This window comes from Taudactylus pleione, unplaced genomic scaffold (assembly GCF_031769625.1).
Source record: "Taudactylus pleione unplaced genomic scaffold, aTauple2 ptg000248l, whole genome shotgun sequence".
Classification (NCBI taxonomy): Eukaryota; Metazoa; Chordata; class Amphibia; order Anura; family Myobatrachidae; genus Taudactylus; species Taudactylus pleione.
Window position 1 is genome coordinate 1387440 of NW_028284650.1, and position 19703 is coordinate 1407142.

The window sequence follows — 19703 nt, forward strand, 5'->3', positions numbered from 1 at the left end:
GCGGAGAGGTCGGGTAGGGCGATATTTTGAGATGAGTGAAGAGATGTATGTTGGTGTGGTTTGGTTAATAGCCTTATGTGTAAGTAAGAGTATTTTGTATTGAATACGGTAGAAAACCGGCAACCAATGGAGGGACTGACAGAGCGGGGCAGCAGACAATGAACGTTTGGCAAGGAAGATAAGCCTTGCAGCTGCATTCATAATTGATTGTAATGGCGATAGCCTGTTTTTGGGAAGACCAGTAAGGAGACTATTGCAATAGTCAATGCGGGAAATAATAAGTGCATGAATTAGAGTTTTTGCAGTGTCTTGTGTGAGATATGGTCGCATTTTGGATATGTTTTTTAGATGTATGTAACATGATTTAGAGACAGATTGAATGTGGGGAACAAAGGACAGTTCAGAGTCAAGGATGACACCAAGGCAGCGAGCTTGTGGGGCAGAGTGGATTGTCGACTTATCAACTGTGATAGAGAGATCATGTTGGTAACTGTTGTTGGCTGGTGGAAATATAATTAATTCTGTTTTAGAAATATTAAGTTTCAGGTGGCGAGATGACATCCAAGATGAAATTGCAGAAAGACATTCAGTGACACGGACTAGTACAGTTGGTGATAAATCTGGGGAAGATAGGTAGATTTGAGTATCATCCGCATACAGATGGTACTGAAATCCAAAAGAGCTGATTAGTTTGCCAAGAGAGGAGGTATAGATTGAGAATAATAGAGGCCCTAACACAGAGCCTTGAGGTACTCCAACTGATAGAGGTAGCGAAGAGGAGGCAGAGTCAGAAAAACGAACAGTGAAAGAGCGATCAGATAGGTAGGAAGAGAACCAAGAAAGAGCAGTGTTCTTAAAACCCAGGGATTGTAGTGTTTGTATGAGAAGAGAGTGGTCAACAGTGTCAAAAGCAGCAGAGAGATCTAGAAGAATAGGAGTGAGTAATGGCCTTTAGCCTTGGCAGTGACCAGATCATTTACTACCTTAGTCAGTGCTGTCTCTGTGGAGTGTTGGGAACGGAAGCCAGACTGAAGTGGGTCCAATAGGTTGTGTGAGTTAAGAAAGTGTGTGAGGCGAGTGTAGACAAGTCTCTCAAGTAGCTTGGAGGGGCATGGGAGCTGGGAGATAGGACGGTAATTTGAGAGAGTGTTGGGGTCAGAGTTTTGTTTTTTCAGAATAGGAGTAATCACTGCATGCTTGAACAGTGATGGAAAGATGCCAGTAGAGAGAGAGAGATTACAGATTTTAGTTAGGGTTGGGATAAGCACAGGAGACAGAGCTTTACTGATTTGTGAGGGTATAGGATCTAGAGAAGAGGTAATAGAGTAGGAGGATGAGAAGAGGGAAGATACTTCATCTTCATTTGTGAGATCAAATGAAGAGAATATGCCAGAGGATACAGGTAGCGAATTGAGCAGGTCACTAGCTGAGGAAGAGCATACCATTTCATTTCGTATCTCATCAATCTTGTCCCTAAAATAGGATGCCAAATCTTGTGCACAGATAGTAGCAGGTGGTTTGGGTGAGGGAGGGGTAAGAAGCAGTTTAAATGTATTAAAAAGTCGCTTGGGGTTAGAGGCTTGAGCAGAGATAAGAGATTGGAAATATGATTGTTTGGCAGTGTCCAGAGCAGTACGATAAGAGTTGTAGATAGTCTTATATGTGAGGAAGTCACTTGGAGTATGAGACTTTCACCACTGACGTTCTACTTTACGTGAGAGTTTTTGTAGATGCCTTGTAAAGTTAGAATGCCACGGTTGACGTCTAAGTTTACGTGGTGTGTGATGGGTAGCTGGAGCTACTTCATCAAGGGCTTTTTCTAGAATCTGGTTTAAGTGTGATGCAGCAGTCTCTGGAGAAGTGAATGTAGAAATTGGTGAGAGTTGTTGTTGTAGAGAGGTAGATAGTTGATGAAAGTTAATAGCATTAATATTTCTGCGGGTTTTAGGAGGTGTGGTTGATTTCACTGACGTTGAGGTTGATGTAATTGAGGAGAGTGTGCAGGTGATAAGGTTGTGATCTGAGAGAGGGAGAAGAGCATTAGTGAAATCAGAGACTGAGCATAGTCGGGTGAATACAAGATCAAGGCAGTGGCCCTCCTTATGAGTAGCGGAGTCAGTCCATTGGGAGAGGCCAAGAGAGGAGGTTAGAGAGAGTAGTTTGGAGGCATGAGGAGATTGTGGACTGTCAATGGGGATATTGAAATCACCCATAATGATGGTGGAGATGTCAGAGGATAGGAAGTGAGGGAGCCAGGCAGAAAAATGTTCCAGAAATTGTTGAGGTGGCCCAGGTGGGCGATAGATAACAGCAACTCGCAGAGAGAAAGGGGTGAAAGTCCTGATTCAATGTACTTCAAATGATGTAAATGTGAGTGAAGGTACCTGTGGGAGAACTGTGTATGTAAAAGATTGGGAGAGTAATAGTCCTACCCCACCTCCTTTACAATTACCAGGCCTGGAGGTGTGTGAGAAGTGTAGGTTACCATAAGAAAGTGCAGCAGGGGAGACAGTGTCTGATTGCGTGAGCCATGTTTCTGTTATCGCCAGAAGTTTGAGGTTAGTTGAAATAAAGAGGTCATGGATGGATGTTAGTTTGTTGCAGACAGAGCGTGCATTCCATAAGGCACATTTTAGTGACTTGGAGGGTGAGGGGAGGCACGCAATATTTATATTGACCTTGCCCAACAAGGTTTTGGACATGAAATAGGGCATTACATTGGGCACAAACACCAAATAATACATTTGAATAAGTAGCTGTAGTTGTGCAAAGGGTAAAGAGCCTTGTGCAACAAATTTGACACTTGGAATCCACACAAGGAAGTCACTTACATATGTCCCACTTGCAATTGGCCAAGCCCAAAAATGTTTTGGGCATGAACTAAGGTGGTAAATTGGGCATCAGCACCATATTTTATTCATTTGAATAAGTAGCTGTAGTTGTGAGAGGGTTAAATAGCCTTGGGCAACAAATGTGACACTTGAAATCCCAAGAGGGGCGTCAATTACATGTAATTCAAATGCAATTGGCTTTCCCCAACAAAGTTTTTGGCTTGAAATAGGGTATTAAAGTGGACACAGACACCAATTTATACTTTTGAATAAGTAGCTGTAGTTGTGCGAGGGTTAAATAGCCTTGGGCACCGGTTTGACACATGACATCCACACCGGGTGGTCACTTACATATGAGCCACTTGCAATTGACCTTGCCCAACAAGTTTTTGGGCAAGAAATATGGTGGTAAAGTGGGTACAGGGACCATATTTTCTTTAATTGAATAAGAAGCTGTAGTTGTGCAAGGGCTAAATAGCCTTGGCCAACAAATTTGACACTCGAAATCCACAAAGGGGGGGCACTTACATATGACCCACTTGCAATTGGCCTTGCCCAACAAGATTTTGGACATGAAATAGGGCATTAAAGTTGGCACAGGCACCAATTAATACAGTTGAATAAGTAGCTGTAGTTATGCAAGGGTTAAAGAGCCTTGGGCAAAAAATTTGACACGTGGAATCCACATAGGGGGTTAATATACATATGACCCATTTGCAATTGGCCTTGCCCAACAAGGTTTTGGGCATGAAATTGGGTGGTAAAGTGGGCACAGTCACCAGATGTTATACATTTGAATAAGTAGCTGTAGTTCTGCAAGGGTTAAATAGCCAATGGGCAACAAATTCTACACTTGGAATCCACAGAGGGGATTCACTTACATATGACCCACTTGCAATTGGCCTTGCCCAACAAGATTTTGGACATGAAATAGGGCATTAAAGTTGGCACAGGCACCAATTAATACAGTTGAATAAGTAGCTGTAGTTGTGCAAGGGTTAAAGAGCCTTGGGCAACAAATTTGACACATGGAATCCACAGATGGGGGTCACTTACATATGACCCACTTTCAATTGGTTTTACCAATAAGGTTTTGTAGATTAAATAGGGTGGTAAAGTGGGCACAGGCACCAATTAATACATTTGAATTAGTAGCTGTAGTTGTGCAAGGGTTAAATAGCCTTGGGAACCACATTTTACACTTGGTATCCACAGAGAGGATTCACTTACATATGACCCACTTGCAATTGGCCTTGCCCAACAAGATTTTGGACATTAAATAGGGAATTAAAGTTGGCACAGGCACCAATTAATACAGTTGAATCAGAAGCTGTAGTTGTGCAAGGGTTAAATAGCCTTATGCAACAAATTTGATAATTGAAATCCACAAAGGGGGGTAACTTACATATGACCCACGTGCAATTGGCCTTGCCCAACAAGGTTTTGGACATTAAATAGGGCATTAAATTTGGCACAGGCACCAATTTAAACATTTGAATAAGTAGCTTTAGTTGTGCAAGGGTTAAAGAGCCTTGGACAACAAATTTTACACTTGGAATCCACAGAGAGCATTCATTTACATATGACCCACTTGCAATTGACCTTGCCCAACAAGGTTTTGGGCATGAAATAGGGTGGTAAAGTGGGCACAGTCACCAGATTTTATAAATTTGAATAAGTAGCTGTAGTTGTGCAAGGGTTAAATAGCCAATGGGCAATAAATTTTACACTTGGAATCCAAAGAGGGGGGTCACTTACATATGACCCACTTGCAATTGGCCTTGCCCAACAAGATTTTGGACATTAAATAGGGAATTAAAGTTGGCACAGGCACCAATTAATACAGTTGAATAAGAAGCTGTAGTTGTGCAAGGGTTAAATAGCTTTGGGCAACAAATTTTACACTTGGAATCCACAGAGGGGATTCACTTACATATGACGCACTTGCAATTGACCTTGCTCAACAAGGTTTTGGGCATGAAATAGGTTGGTAAAGTGGGCACAGTCACCAGATTTTATACATTTTAATAAGTAGCTGTAGTTCTGCAAGGGTTAAATAGCCAATGGGCAACAAATTCTACACTTGGAATCCAGAGAGGAGATTCACTTACATATGACCCACTTGCAATTGGCCATGCCCAACAAGGTTTTGGGCATGAAATAAGGCATTAAAGTGGGCACAGACAATTTATACATTTGAATAATAAGCTGTGTTGTGCAAGAGTTAAATAGCCTTGGTCACTTTGTCAAATTTGACACTACCAACCAACAGCATGAGGTCACTTTCTCATGAGCCACTTGTATTTTGCCTGGCCCAACAAGGCTTTGGGCATGAAATACTGTAGGCTGGTAAAGTGGGCACAAGTACAGATTGTATTGATTTGTATAAGTAGCTGTAGTTTTGCAAGGGTTAAATAGCATTGGTCCACAAAAATTACCCTTAAAACAAACAAAGGGTTGTCACATACATATGACCTACATTTTGCCTGACCCATCAAAGTTTTGGGCATGAAAAAGGCTGGCAAAGTGGGCTCAGGTACAGCTTGTATTGATCTTAATAAGCTGTAGTTTTGCAATGTTTAAATAGCTTTGGCCCACAAAAATTACACTTGAAACAAACAGAGGGGGGTCACTTAAATATGACCCGCTTGTATTTTGCCTGGCCCAAAAAAGGTTTTGGGCATGTAATAGGCTGGCAAATTAGGAACAGGCACCAAATTATACCATTTTGAATAAGTAGCTGTAGTGTTTCAATTGTTATATTGTCTTGGACCACAACAATTACACTTAAAAAATCAGCGAGGGGGGTCACTTGCATATGACCAATTTGTATACTGTCTGGCCCAAAAAGGATTTGGGCATTTAATAGGCTGGCAAAGTGGGCATAGGCACATATTGTATTGATTTGAATAAGTTATTGTAGTTTTGCAAGGGTTAAATAGCCTTGGACCACAAAAATTAAACTTGTATCAAACAGATGGGGGTCACTTACATATGACCCACTTGTATTTTGCATGGGCAACAAATGTTTTGGCCATCAAATAGGCTGTCGAAGTAGGCAAAGGCACCATATTTTACCATTTTGAATAAATAGCAGTACTGTTTCAAGGATTAAATATCTTGAGCCATTAATATGACATTTGATACCAACAGATACCAACACCTACATATGAACCACTCAATCAACAGATACCAACACCTACATATGAACCACTCAACCAATAGATACCAACACCTACATATGAACCACTCAATCAACAGATACCAACACCTACATATGAACCACTCAATCAACAGATACCAACACCTACATATGAACCACTAATATTTTGCCTGGCCCAATTAGGTTTTGGGCATGAAATAGGCTGCCAAATTTAGGCACAGGTACAGAATGTATTGATTTCAATAAGTAACTGTAGTTTTGCAAGGGTTAAACAGACTTGGGCCACAATTTTGACCTTTGCAACCAACAGAGGGAGGTCACTTACTTGTGACACACTTGTATTTTGACTGGCCCAACAAGGTTTTGGACATTGAATAGGCTGGCAAAGTGGGCACAGATTGTATTGATTTGATTATGTAGTGTAGCTGTAGTTTTGCAAGGGTTCAATAGCCTTGGGCCACTAATTTGACACTTGAAACCAACAGAGGGGGTCACTTACACATGACTCAATTGTATTTTGCCTGGCCCAACAAGGTTTTAGGCATGAAATAGGCTGGCAAAGTGGGCACAGGCACCATAATTTTCCATTTTGGATAAATGGCTGTAGTGTTGCAAGGGTTAAAAAACCTTGGGTCACTAATTTGACACTTCCAACCAACAGTAGGAGGTGACTTACTCGTGATCCACTTGTATTTTACCCGATACAACTAGGTTTTGGGCATGAAAAAGGCTTGCAAAGTGGGCACAGGTACCCCATTATACTATTTTGAATAAGTATTTGTAGTGATGCAAGGGTTAAATAGCATTGGGACACTAATTTGACACTTAAAACCAACAGAGGAGGTCACTAACACATAAACCACTTGTATTTTGCCTGGCCCAAAAAAGGTTTGTGCATGAAATACAGCAGGCTGCTTAATTTGGGCACAGGTAGAGATTATTTTGATTTGAAAAAGTAGCTATAGTTTTGCAAGGGTTGAATAGCCTTGGGCCACAAATTTGAACTTTGCAACCTACAAAAGGGGGGTCACTTACATTATTTTATTTTAATTATTTATTAACAGTTTCTTATATAGAGCAGCATATTCCGTTGTGCTTTACAATTGCAAACATTAATAGAACAAAACTGGGTAATAACAGACCAATATAAAGGTAGGAAGGCCCTGCTCGCAAGCTTACAATCTATAGGGAAATAGGCATTGATACACAAGGATAGGTGCTATATATTGCATTTTGGTCCAGCCAGAATGCACAGTTTCTTGGTGGGCTGCATGATCCATTCACACCGGAATGTCGGCCAAATGTCATGAGGATGTGAGAGAAAGAGGATGTGTGAGGTTTTGTGTGGACTGCGAAAGGGGATGTAATTAGATATGGAAGCTATGAAGGTCATGTGGGCGGTTCTGGGATTTGATAAGCTTGCCTGAAGAGGTGAGTTTTCAGGGATCGCTTGAAGGATTGGAGACTAGAGGAAAGTCGTATTGTGCATGGTATGGCATTCCATAGAGTGGGTGCAGCCTGAAGAAAGTCCTGTAACCGTGAGTGAGTGGGAGCAAGTAATGCGTGGGGATGAGAGAGCACATCTTGTGCTGAGCGGAGCGGTCGGGTAGGGAGATATTTTTAGATGAGTGAAGAAATGTATGTTGGTGTGGTTTGGTTAATAGCTTTATGTGTAAGTAAGATTATTTTGTTTTGAATACAGTAGAAAACCGGCAACCAATGGAGGGACTGACAGAGCAGGGCAGCAGACGATGAACGTTTGGCAAGGAAGATAAGCCATGCTGCTGCATTCATAATTGATTGTAATGGCGATAGCCTGTTTTTGGGAAGACCAGTAAGAAGGCCATTGCAATAGTCAATGCGGGAAATAATAAGTGCATGGATTAGAGTTTTTGCAGCGTTTTGTATGAGATATGGTCAAATTTTGGATATGTCTTTTAGATGTATGTAACATGATTTTGAGACAGATTGAATGTGGGGAACAAAGGACAGTTCAGAGTCAAGTATGACACCTAGGCAGCAAGCTTGTGGGGCAGGGTGGATTGTCGAGTTATCAACAGTGATAGAGAGATCTGGTTGGTAACTGTTATTGGCTGGTGGAAATATAATTAATTCTGTTTTAGAAATATTACGTTTCAGGTGGCGAGATGACATCCAAGATGAAATGGCAGAAAGACATTCAGTTACACGGACGAGTACAGATGGTGATAAATCTGGGTAAGATAGGTAGATTTGAGTATCCTCCGCATACAGATGGTACTGAAATCCAAAAGAGCTGATTAGTGGTATAGATTGAGAATAACAGAGGCCCTAAGACATAGCCTTGCAGTACTCCAACTGATAGAGGTAGCGAAGAGGAGGCAGAATCAGCAAATGAACAGTAAAAGAGCGATCAGATAGGTAGGAAGAGAACCAAGACAGAGCTGTGCCCTTAAGACCTAGGGATTGTATTGTTTGTATGAGAAGAGAGTGGTCAACAGTGTCAAAAGCAGCAGAGAGATCTAGAAGAATTAGGAGTGAGCAGGGCCAGATTAACAATGGGGCGGATAGAGCTCCAGCTCCAGGCCTCCACATAAAAATAGGCCCATTGTCATGACAACATGATGTCTCTCCATCTGGTCTCCACACGGTCAGCCATAAATCATAAGTAGTAAAATTGTATTTCTATTTACCTCACAAAATTAAGGATTTTTTTTATTTTACATATTTAGGGAGACATTGGAGCAGAGAGTATAGGGGGTACACGCCCACATGACACTGGCCACACCCACACAGCACTGGTCACGCCTCCTCTGCTTCTCATAATAGGCCCTTTGGTCATTTTCAGCTCCAGGCCCATGTGGCCATCAATCCGGCCCTGGGAGTGAGTAATGGCCTTTAGCCTTGGCAGTGACCAGATCATTTACTACCTTAGTCAGTGCTGTCTCTGTGGAGTGTTGGGAATGGAAGCTGGACTGAAGTGGGACCAATAAGTTGTGTGAGTTAAGAAAGTGTGTGAAGCTGGTGTAGACAAGTCTCTCAAGTAGCTTGGAGGGGCATGGGAGCTGGGAGATAGGACAGTAATTTGAGAGAGTGTTGGATTCAGAGTTTTGTTTTTTCAGAATAGGAGTAATCATTGCATGCTTGAACAGTGATGGAAAGTTGCCAGTAGAGAGAGAGAGAGATTACAGATTTTAGATAGGGTTGGGATAAGCACAGGAGACAGAGCTTTACTGATTTGTGAGAGTATAGGATCTAGAGAAGAGGTAATAGAGTAGGAGGATAAGACGAGTGTTGATACTTCATCTTCATTTGTGAGATCAAATGAAGAGAATGTGCCATAGGATTCAGGTAGGGAATTGAGCAGGTCACTAGATGAGGAAGAGCATACCATTTCACTTCGGATCTCATCAATCTTGTCCCTAAAATAGGAAGCCAAATCTTGTGCACAGATAGTAGCAGGTGGTTTGGGTGAGGGAGGGGTAAGAAGCAGTTTAAATGTATTAAAAAGTCGCTTGGGGTTAGAGGCTTGAGCAGAGATAAGAGATTGGAAATATGTTTGTTTGGCAGTATCCAGAGCAGTACGATAAGAGTTGTAGATAGTCTTATATGTGAGCAAGCCAGTTGGAGTATGAGACTTTCGCCACTGACGTTCTTGTATTTTGCCTTGCCCAATAAGATTTTGAGCATGTAATAGGCTTGTAAAGTGAGCAGAGGCACCAAATTATACCATTTTGAATAAGTAGCTGTAGTGTTTCAAGGGTTAAATAGCCTTGGACATCAAAAATGACACTTGAAACAAACAGAGTGGGGTCACTTACATATGATCCACTTGTATTTTGCTTGGCCCAAAAGGGTTTTGGGCAGGAAATAGGCTGGCAAAGTGGACATAAGGCACCAAATTATATCTTTTTTAATAAGTAGCTGTAGTGTTGCAAGGGTTAAATAGCCTTGGGCCACAAATTTGACAATTCCAACCAACAGCAGGAGGTCACTTACTCGTGACTCTCGAGTATTTTGCCTGGCCTAACAAGGTTTCAGGCATGAAATAGGCTGGTAAAGTGGGCACAGGTACAGACTGTATTAATTTGAACAAGTAGCTGTAGATTTACATGGGTTAAATACCCTTGGGCCACAAATTTGACACTTGCAACCAACGGAGCACTTACATAAATAGCGGGACCCAGCACCAGCAGGTGAGAGTAGAAATCTACCTGTGCTGCACAGAATGTTGAAGACACTCACAATGCACTGTTTTTTATGCAGAAGAAGTTAGAATGCCCCATATGATTTACACAAAGGAGAAGAAAATGGATTAACTCTATCACTTTTCCTAATGAGAGAATATCCTCCATCATAAACAGTATTCTGGCAACTACAATAAAGACACTTTCAGGCCCCCATTTATCAACATAGTATATTTCCTTTAGCGCTCGCTAGGGGTTATGACTTCTTTTCTGCATTTAACAAACAGCGGTAATCAAAGATGGCGAGAACACTGAAGTCCCAATTGACGTCAATGGGCACCAGTCGCGGCCCTTCTGGCTTCAGCAAAGCCTTCCAGCCACTGCTGAGTCACCCTGTCGCTACCAGCGTGAGGTTGCCAGCAGCCCAGCGGAGGACATCGCAGAGGAGGAGGACTTCGCGGGTCCTCGCTGGAGGGGTAAGTATTGGTAAATAACAGTGAATTTTTTTGTTTGTATCACAGTGTTCCTAAATTAAAAATTGTGCTGGTGTTTACCTTCATTGATAAATGGGGGCCTCAGTTTCCACAACAAAATCGCAAGCCTAGGAACAATATATTCAGAGACAAAGTTTCCCTGCATCCGGGCCGCCCGAGGACGTCACTTCCGGCCACGTTCGGAAAAGATATACAGAAGGAAAAGACTCCAACTCATGTCAGATCTGAGGGACCACCATCAGGTGTACATGACAGAGCGTATGACACATCAGGGAATACGCTAAGCTACAGTCTCTTCCCCCACCGGATATCTTCAAACCGGTACCGGAAGGGACTGGCTGCACGGCTATTTAAAGTGAATTAATTTCTCATTACCACCGAGAAAGGGACAAATGGTCCCAAAACGCATTGAAAGGATAGGTGATAGAGCAACTACTACTGTGCTGTTTCTCTGAGGGCTTACATAGGGCCCCCGGAGCCACTCCCGTGCTGAGATTACAGTTCCGCATATTATAATTTTAAGGGCATGCATGTGGCATCCATTCAGTGCTGGTAGATGGCTGGGGCAGCCCAGCTGCTGACAGAAAACTGGGCTTGTCCCCAGCCTGACATGAAATGGGAGGCGTGCCATACAGGCATGCCCCCAAGTAACGTCATCTAGGAATCGTTGCCTACGAGGCCATGCCCCTTTATCGATGGCGCGCAGCTTTGCCAAGCGAGCAGAGTAACAGGCACGGTCCCTTTCTTGCATAGGGCCCTGGACTCAGACCTATGCGAGTGGGTCGGCTCTAAAGTCTCATGGTGCATACACACGGTCAAATTTCCTGTCAGATCTGAACGATAACGATTTTAAAAATCATTCAAATCTGACAGAAAATCTGACATGAGCCTTCAACGATGAACGATGCACGTTCCCGCTTGTCAGATAACGATATCTGAATCTGATGTGTTTGCAGTCAGATTTGGACGATTCCATTTATTTTAATGCAGTCAGAAATCGTTCAAATCGTTGCTCAAATCCTTCATCTGATACATCTGACCGTGTGTATGCACCATCAGTCTGCAGCAGCAGCCCTGAGCAGCATCATTCAATGAGGGGTGAGAGGAATGGAGGGATGAAGTAGAGTCAGGTAAAGGTGAACAGGCAGGGAATGACGTTTGAAAAGAGAGAGGTGGTAAAAATATAACTGCTGGTGTAGAGGCAGGAGAATAGCAATATAGGCAGATAATGAGAGTGGTGAGGGGAAAGAGGTGGGTAAGAAGGATGAGTATGGGGCAGCTAAAGTGGGATGAGAAGTTTCAATATTTAGGTTAGTGTCTCCAGCGGAGACTGCAGGAGATCACAGGTAAGACTACAAAAGACCCAGAAAAGTGAGATTTCAAAATGAGAGAGGGCGGGAGAGACAGTTTGGGAAGGGGCAGAACACGCCAGTGCATAGGAACAGTAATGTCATAATCACCATCTAATAGAGACACATAACTCATTAGACACATACACCGTCTCAGTTCAGTCTGAATGGAGGATGAGTTCTTGTATAAAGTAAAATATCAATAACTGCATTGGTAGGAATCCCGAAACTGATATTGTCCCTATATTAGGAGCGTCACAAGCAGCAGGATGTGACGCCTTGGAGGACTCCTCCCTCATAGACCAGAGGTTTCCCATTTGGTCCGCTCGCACTGTATAAGAGGAGGACTTTGCTGTAATTGTAACAGTATTGTTCTCTTTACAGCGAGTGATACAATACAAGTGATTAAAAAGCAACATGTCTGGCAGAGGTAAAGGCGGAAAGGGGCTCGGAAAAGGAGGAGCCAAGCGCCACAGGAAAGTGCTGCGGGATAACATCCAGGGCATCACCAAGCCTGCCATTCGCCGTCTTGCCCGGAGAGGAGGCGTGAAGCGCATTTCTGGTCTCATTTATGAGGAGACCCGTGGGGTGCTGAAGGTCTTCCTGGAGAACGTTATCCGGGACGCCGTCACCTACACCGAACACGCCAAGAGGAAAACAGTCACCGCTATGGATGTGGTGTACGCTCTGAAACGCCAGGGCCGCACTCTCTATGGATTCGGGGGCTGAACACTGATGTACATTGAATACTATCACCCACACAAAGGCCCTTTTCAGGGCCGCCTATTTCTTCTATGAGAGCGCTATAATTATTCCCTTGTACTATTATATGTATCTTGTCCTGGCTGACGCCAGACCTTATACAGAGTCCTAATATAAGCCTGTTTGCTGGTTTATATTTAGATCGTTACTAGTAAATTATGGGGAAACGACAGCTTATAGGTGAAATCTGCACGTAGTCACTCTCTGTCGGTCTTGTAAATGTATCGAGTGAGTACATTAAAGCATTGTCCTATGGGTGTCCCTATGTTAGATTATTACGGCCTCTGTTTCTATGATGGCACAAATCAGTGTATGTGGCTGACTAGTTCTAGACTGATAATTACACTGTTTATAAAGAAACAACCGCAATGGTCAGTGCTTCTTTAAACGTTAACTGTAGGAAATCCCTTTTAAAAGAAAAGTATTGACAAACCCCTTTCTGCCTGGGAAGGGCTCCTGCTCTATTTTGTGTAAAGAATTACACATTGCATACATTTAAATCAGCATTAAGATCCATTTTCAGACATACCCTCCTTTAAAAGTAATTTGTCAAATGTCAGAGCATTACACTGGTTTAAGACAGAGTTTTATCTTCTAGAGCAGTAAATGTGAATAACATTGGTGGTATGTCATGTTTGCAACTGAATGTAAATGTAGCAATGAACGTGCTTTATACAGTTACAATATGGGCTATGGAAGCCTTAGCCTTTATTGTAACAGTATCATATGTATCAGAAGATAGAACCACTAAACCACACTGGAATTACAACACACTGCACAAAGGAATAGAGATATTGAGTGTTTTGAAGACATATTAGTAAATGAGTCAGTCAGTCTATCTGACAATTATTAAAATAGCCAGATTGTTTTCAGTCGTCTAGCGACAATCAGAAGCCAAACTAACGCTGCTCCTGGTTTGGTAGAAGACTGTTTAGGCTTTCTTACCCACACAGACACGTTCCTAGAGCGGTGACTTGGACTCCTGCTGGAAAAATACAAGAGTGAGACAGGGCTATACAGCCCATTCATCCGGTTCCCACGGTGGGGTGGCATTTGATGAGGCTGATAATAGATTGGGTAACTGCTTCTCGGAGATGGCTATTGCCCCAGCCACCCCCGAAAATATCTGGTGGCTAAAGTTACCCTGCGGAGGAAGTCTCTGAAAAGTTTTGCTAAAGCCCCGGGGGGAAGAACAACATATTATTCTAATGGTCATTACAAATGCATGTTCATTCCCAGAGACACCCCAAAATAATCTATTATGATATTTGTCTGGATGTGAAAAGATTTCCTTATGTCCAGCGTATTTGAGGAGAGTGGTAGGTAGGCTGGAATATAGCCCTGTAAACGCTGTGCGAGAGTCGCCTCTGGTTGGTGCGTGGGGTTAGGTCCGGGACCTAGACTATGGGTGATGGGGCGACCTGAGTTAGCTGCCGGCTATAACTTCTTACAGTGCTCCAATAGGTCTTGCACCTCTGATAATGTAAAGCTGACTGCTACAGACTACAGTATGTATTCCGGGAATACATACTATTGCAGTCCGCCTCCTAATCACATTACTATTGCCGACTGTAATGAGGGTAATTGAAATGTATGGGACTCCTTATGTATCAATTTCAATATACATTTAAATATATCTACCTAGGGTAAGTGTCATCAGCATTTTTTCCAAGAAGTGGAGTTTTTAAGGGGGATTTATTTTTTTTATCACTTCTGCTTGATACCAAGAAGAAACGTTCACTCGCTTGTACTAGGAATAGGCAATTTATGGCATTATAACTGATGGTGACCTTCACATGCCAGGCTGCCACAGATGTAACATGCCCTAACAGAACACCTTTAGGCTGGGATGTGTAGTTTGTACAATGGTGAGCAAAAACTCAGCAACCCTTCCTGCATTCACTTCCAGAATCTGGAAAAGTAGGCTGGACGTTTAAACGGCGGGATTTTTGAAAAAGCGGTTTTATTTTTATTTTTTAAAGCCAATCGGTGGAGAGGGCAGGACTAATTCTATCCAATCAGCGTGAAGCACTCTTTATATATAGGTTTGCTAAACGCTGTTGTGTCACTGTCTGTGTATTTAGTCACTTTGGAGGAATAATGGCCAGGACAAAGCAGACCGCCCGCAAATCTACAGGAGGGAAAGCTCCCCGTAAGCAGCTGGCAACCAAGGCTGCCCGGAAGAGCGCCCCAGCTACCGGCGGCGTGAAGAAGCCTCACCGCTACCGACCCGGGACTGTTGCTCTCCGAGAGATCCGTCGCTACCAGAAATCCACTGAGCTGCTGATCCGTAAGCTGCCCTTCCAGCGACTGGTGAGAGAGATCGCCCAGGATTTCAAGACCGACCTGCGCTTCCAGAGTTCTGCTGTCATGGCCCTACAAGAGGCCAGCGAGGCTTATCTGGTCGGGCTCTTCGAGGACACCAACCTGTGCGCCATCCACGCCAAGAGGGTGACCATCATGCCCAAAGACATCCAGCTGGCCCGCAGGATCCGAGGGGAGAGGGCATAGGTGGTACTCGGCACTCCTATGCACACAAAAAAACCACAAAGGCTCTTTTCAGAGCCACCACATCTTTCTAAGCGAGCTGAAGCATAAACTACATATTAGTTTGAGCAACAGGATACTAGGTAATCCTCAACTCCGCTCTCCAACTAGGTGGGTAAGAAAGTACAAAACTCCCATTAAAAGTCGGAGCTCAAAGCGCATTATCTGTCTTCCCCGTCTCCTTCCTGGCAGCCTGTCGCTGTTTTGGATGGCGACAGGAGCCTCTTTATGGGGGGAAAATAAAATGCGGTGCACCAACAAAACCCGCAGTCACTTGCATGAAAACAACCCCCCATGATGGAGGATATATTACATTAGAGCTTGAAAGTTCCACAGCACAGGGATTGTTTTTCCCTTTGGACTCACTCTCCGCGATATTTTGATAGTCAAAGAAAACAAATATTATATACTACACTGTGGATCATAAAAATGATAGGTGCGCCAGATTCCAGACCCCTTCTGTACAAACTATTTGGAAATGTGAGGTTGTCTTTAAATAATCTCAATTGTGAGGTCAGCAACAACCCTAATGGTATTGTATTTACTTGATTTTAACTTGCCAGAAAGCCGTCAATATTTTATTTCCTTTCAGTGGTTACACCACAATTCCATCATGTTAAATTAATCTTCTCACGTTCATGGAAAAAAAAAAAAAGGGAAACCGAGCGCAATTCATTTTACACTAGCAACTTTATTAAATTGAAATCCGTATGCACTTACACTATGAGCATGTATATAAATCAGCCTACCAGATATAAGATACAGTAGATAAAGGTCTTTTGTGAGAAGAGGTGATGATAAAGAAAAAAGGACTATTACTAGACTTGTGCCATAACAGATCAGAGCTTCTATACATGAGGGAGCGTTTTAGCAGCAGTAGTCTTTAATGGACGTGTGTATAGAGCAGAGCCTCCTCTGCACAGCAGCTATCCCCAATCTGGATGGAATGTTGGGGATGGGGTAAAACAAAGCGCTGCTGAGCAGCCAGGCGTCACTACAATAAGAAACAATGGCCGTGTTCTAGGCTCTCGTAGGAAGACGTGGGTGGCTCTTAAAAGAGCCTTTGTTCTATTACAGAGACATCGGTTTTGTAGTGGAAGTTGCCAGGATTACATTACTTGCTCTTGGCCGACTTGTGACTCTCCGTCTTCTTAGGCAGTAGCACGGCCTGGATGTTGGGGAGGACCCCTCCCTGAGCGATGGTCACTCCACCGAGTAGTTTGTTTAGCTCCTCATCATTGCGTACGGCGAGCTGGAGGTGGCGGGGGATGATGCGGGTCTTCTTGTTGTCGCGGGCAGCGTTGCCTGCAAGCTCCAGTATCTCAGCCGTCAGATATTCGAGTACTGCGGCCAGGTAGACTGGTGCCCCGGCTCCCACACGCTGTGCATAGTTTCCCTTCCTCAACAGCCGGTGAACGCGGCCAACAGGAAACTGGAGACCGGCCCGAGAAGAACGAGTCTTTGCCTTAGCCCGGGTCTTGCCGCCCTGTTTCCCTCTTCCAGACATGATCGATTTACAAGCGCAAATAAAATCTAAATGAATTATAAGCCAGCCATACTCCTTATATTCCAAACAGGAAATCCAGTGCTTGCTCTGTGATTGGTCCCCTTTACACAATGTCCAATGCAGTTTAGGGTCATGCACAAACCAATCAGCATTTAGAGGGTGGAGTTATGTTGCCGTTCGACATTTGAAAAAAAACAAAACCGTCTACCCAATAGTACATCCTGAAGGGCTAAAGCCTCATTTGCATGGACTGACTATAAATGGAGCAGATCTGGGCCGTGTCAGCAACACATTTTCTACATTGTCGAAAGAGATTTTGTCTGTTGCTTCGAAATGCCTGAGCCTGCGAAGTCTGCGCCAGCGCCCAAGAAAGGCTCAAAGAAAGCGGTGACTAAGACCCAGAAGAAAGATGGGAAGAAACGTAGGAAGACCAGGAAGGAGAGTTACGCCATTTACGTGTACAAAGTGCTGAAGCAGGTGCACCCAGATACCGGCATCTCCTCCAAGGCTATGGGCATCATGAACTCCTTTGTGAATGATATCTTTGAGCGCATTGCAGGGGAAGCTTCCCGCCTGGCTCATTACAACAAGCGCTCCACCATCACCTCCCGGGAGATCCAGACCGCTGTACGCCTGCTGCTGCCGGGAGAGCTGGCTAAACACGCCGTGTCCGAGGGCACCAAGGCCGTCACCAAGTACACCAGCGCCAAGTGATCTGCTTTCCTTCTCCCTCCCACATGAACACAGGCTCTTCTAAGAGCCACCCACCTCCTCTCTTAACGGGCTGTAACTATCATGGTTTGTGCTGTGACCCTACTTATATACTTGGCTGAATCGCAGAAACCGAGGCTGTATAGCCTGAATCTCTTACATGCATAGTTTTCTTTGCACTCTGCTGGTTGCAAAAAAAATAGTTTCTTTCAGGGGAAACTATTTTTGAAGAGCTAAAATGTATCCAGAATAAAAACCATCCCTTATTTAGATAATAAAGTACGCCCTGATCTGCATTTTCCATGATTGTTAACGTAGGGAGTACAGAAAGACAGCCGGCCTTAGATATATCTATTACAGTGATTATATAAGGTGATCCTGTGCTTCGCTTGTAGCACACTTGGATGCAGGCAACATCCGAACAACTCACAGGACACGTCAGTGGCATCGTGTCTGTGAGATAAAATAGAGAGATGGTATAATACAAGCACCATAGGTCTGACTCCAACAATATAATACCAGATCTATACTGATAACATTAATTTACTAATCATTTTGGAGTAAAGCTGCATAGTAACTAGTGAGGTGCCGGCAAAATTGTGCATGATATTGATACATGCTACCTGTGAGACAGTGAATGACCGTCTATTGGAAATGACTATAATATAAAGCACTAATTACATGGAAGAGTGGGTCAGGCTTGGAGAAAGAAACCTAAATTAGGTACATAACAGCAAATGTTTTCATACACATACCCACCAAGATTAATTACATTTAATGTAGATTAGAGCTATCGCTATGTGTGATAAAAATTACAAGTGCTATTTAAACGAGCACAAATATGTGATCACAACCTTTGTTGATAAGAATCTGGATAAAATAATAACCGCACATTATCCACATCGTGCTGTAGACTAGAAATCACTATATTGCTATAATAGACTTACAATGATAATTTTATCATGAGTGCTGTTTTCACTGGCAGCGGAATTTGTAGGATAATTGTGGGACAGCTGCTGAGTTTGAAAGACAATAGAAAAAGCTACATGTTTCTGAATTTGAAATAGTATTCATAGTAAAAAAGAACTTGCAACACTATCCATTACAGTCTCAGGCAGCTGAAATGATACAATTAATGTTACTCTGCGGCTGATTTTCAGAGACTGCAATGTAATGGTAGTAAGTAGTTTCAAAGAGAGCTATGTCCTGTCTTTAGAAAAGAAAGGGAGGGATACAGATGGCTCCTCCTCTCAAAAATTGAAGGCTTCAATCAGGTCCGCCCTTTGTCTTAATAAAGGGCAGCTGGCAGCTGTGCTGCTTATACGGTTTCGTTTTTGTTACTGATTTGAACAGGTTTCAAGATGTCAGGAAGAGGCAAAGGCGGTAAAGGACTCGGGAAAGGAGGAGCCAAGCGCCACAGGAAGGTGCTGCGGGATAACATCCAGGGCATCACAAAGCCTGCCATCCGCCGTCTAGCCCGGAGAGGGGGCGTGAAGCGCATTTCTGGTCTCATTTATGAGGAGACCCGCGGGGTGCTGAAAGTGTTCCTGGAGAACGTGATCCGGGACGCCGTCACCTACACCGAGCACGCCAAGAGGAAGACTGTGACCGCTATGGATGTGGTCTATGCTCTCAAGCGCCAGGGCCGCACTCTGTATGGTTTTGGAGGTTAACTAGGTCCGGCTGATCTCGTTTTCAGAAACACAAAGGCCCTTTTAAGGGCCACCTACAACACTCCTGAAATGAGCTTGATGAACATACTGCTTTTGTTTGATTTATTTTTTTCCACGGTAAGCAGCATCATCAACGCATGATCTATAATGAACAGAATAACTTATTTGCTACAAATAAAGAATCCTGTTGCTTTTCGGCTAACCTGCAGTTTGTTCATTTATATATGATCATATGTATATGGCGCCACAAGTGTTCCGCATCACCTTTCACAGTGCATAAACAAATTAGTGAACAAGAAACCAGTGACTTCCTAGACAAGGACATGGTTTACAGACATTGCTGCATAAACGATCATAACACTAAGCAGCTGGGCGTCACTTCGGTGGAGATTAATGTTTACAATTGTAAAGCGCAACGGAATATGCTGCGCTATATAAGAAACGTAATAAATAAATGTGTTAGGTGCCCTTGAGGGTAGTAAATAATATTAGATAAAAGT

The 19703-nt window shown here is 43.3% G+C and overlaps 5 protein-coding genes across 5 annotated transcripts; 4 read left to right on the forward strand and 1 right to left on the reverse strand.

Moving 5' to 3' along the window:
• Window positions 1-12420: 12420 nt before the first annotated feature.
• On the forward strand, window positions 12421-12732 carry LOC148515495 (histone H4). Its single transcript, XM_088479890.1, has one exon. It carries the CDS (start codon window positions 12421-12423, stop codon window positions 12730-12732), a length of 312 nt encoding a protein of 103 aa, XP_088336016.1.
• Window positions 12733-14849: 2117 nt separating this feature from the next.
• Window positions 14850-15740, forward strand: LOC148515496 (histone H3). Its single transcript, XM_088479959.1, has one exon. It carries the CDS (start codon window positions 14866-14868, stop codon window positions 15274-15276), a length of 411 nt encoding a protein of 136 aa, XP_088336085.1. The 5' UTR covers window positions 14850-14865; the 3' UTR covers window positions 15277-15740.
• Window positions 15741-16355: 615 nt separating this feature from the next.
• On the reverse strand, window positions 16356-16856 carry LOC148515497 (histone H2A type 1-like). Its single transcript, XM_088479960.1, has one exon. The coding sequence runs from the start codon at window positions 16817-16819 to the stop codon at window positions 16427-16429; it is 393 nt and encodes a 130-aa protein (XP_088336086.1). The 5' UTR covers window positions 16820-16856; the 3' UTR covers window positions 16356-16426.
• Window positions 16857-17123: 267 nt separating this feature from the next.
• On the forward strand, window positions 17124-17586 carry LOC148515498 (histone H2B 1.1). The gene has a single exon (XM_088479961.1). The coding sequence runs from the start codon at window positions 17153-17155 to the stop codon at window positions 17531-17533; it is 381 nt and encodes a 126-aa protein (XP_088336087.1). The 5' UTR covers window positions 17124-17152; the 3' UTR covers window positions 17534-17586.
• A 1305-nt stretch (window positions 17587-18891) lies between these two features.
• LOC148515499 (histone H4) lies at window positions 18892-19203 on the forward strand. Its single transcript, XM_088479891.1, has one exon. It carries the CDS (start codon window positions 18892-18894, stop codon window positions 19201-19203), a length of 312 nt encoding a protein of 103 aa, XP_088336017.1.
• The last annotated feature ends 500 nt before the right edge of the window (window positions 19204-19703 follow it).

Excerpts from the sequence above, each read along its gene's own strand:
- LOC148515499 (XM_088479891.1), top strand. The coding sequence starts at position 18,892 with ATGTCAGGAAGAGGCAAAGGCGGTAAAGGACTCGGGAAAGGAGGAGCC.
- LOC148515496 (XM_088479959.1), top strand. The coding sequence starts at position 14,866 with ATGGCCAGGACAAAGCAGACCGCCCGCAAATCTACAGGAGGGAAAGCT.
- LOC148515495 (XM_088479890.1), top strand. The coding sequence starts at position 12,421 with ATGTCTGGCAGAGGTAAAGGCGGAAAGGGGCTCGGAAAAGGAGGAGCC.
- LOC148515498 (XM_088479961.1), top strand. The coding sequence starts at position 17,153 with ATGCCTGAGCCTGCGAAGTCTGCGCCAGCGCCCAAGAAAGGCTCAAAG.
- LOC148515497 (XM_088479960.1), bottom strand. The coding sequence starts at position 16,819 with ATGTCTGGAAGAGGGAAACAGGGCGGCAAGACCCGGGCTAAGGCAAAG.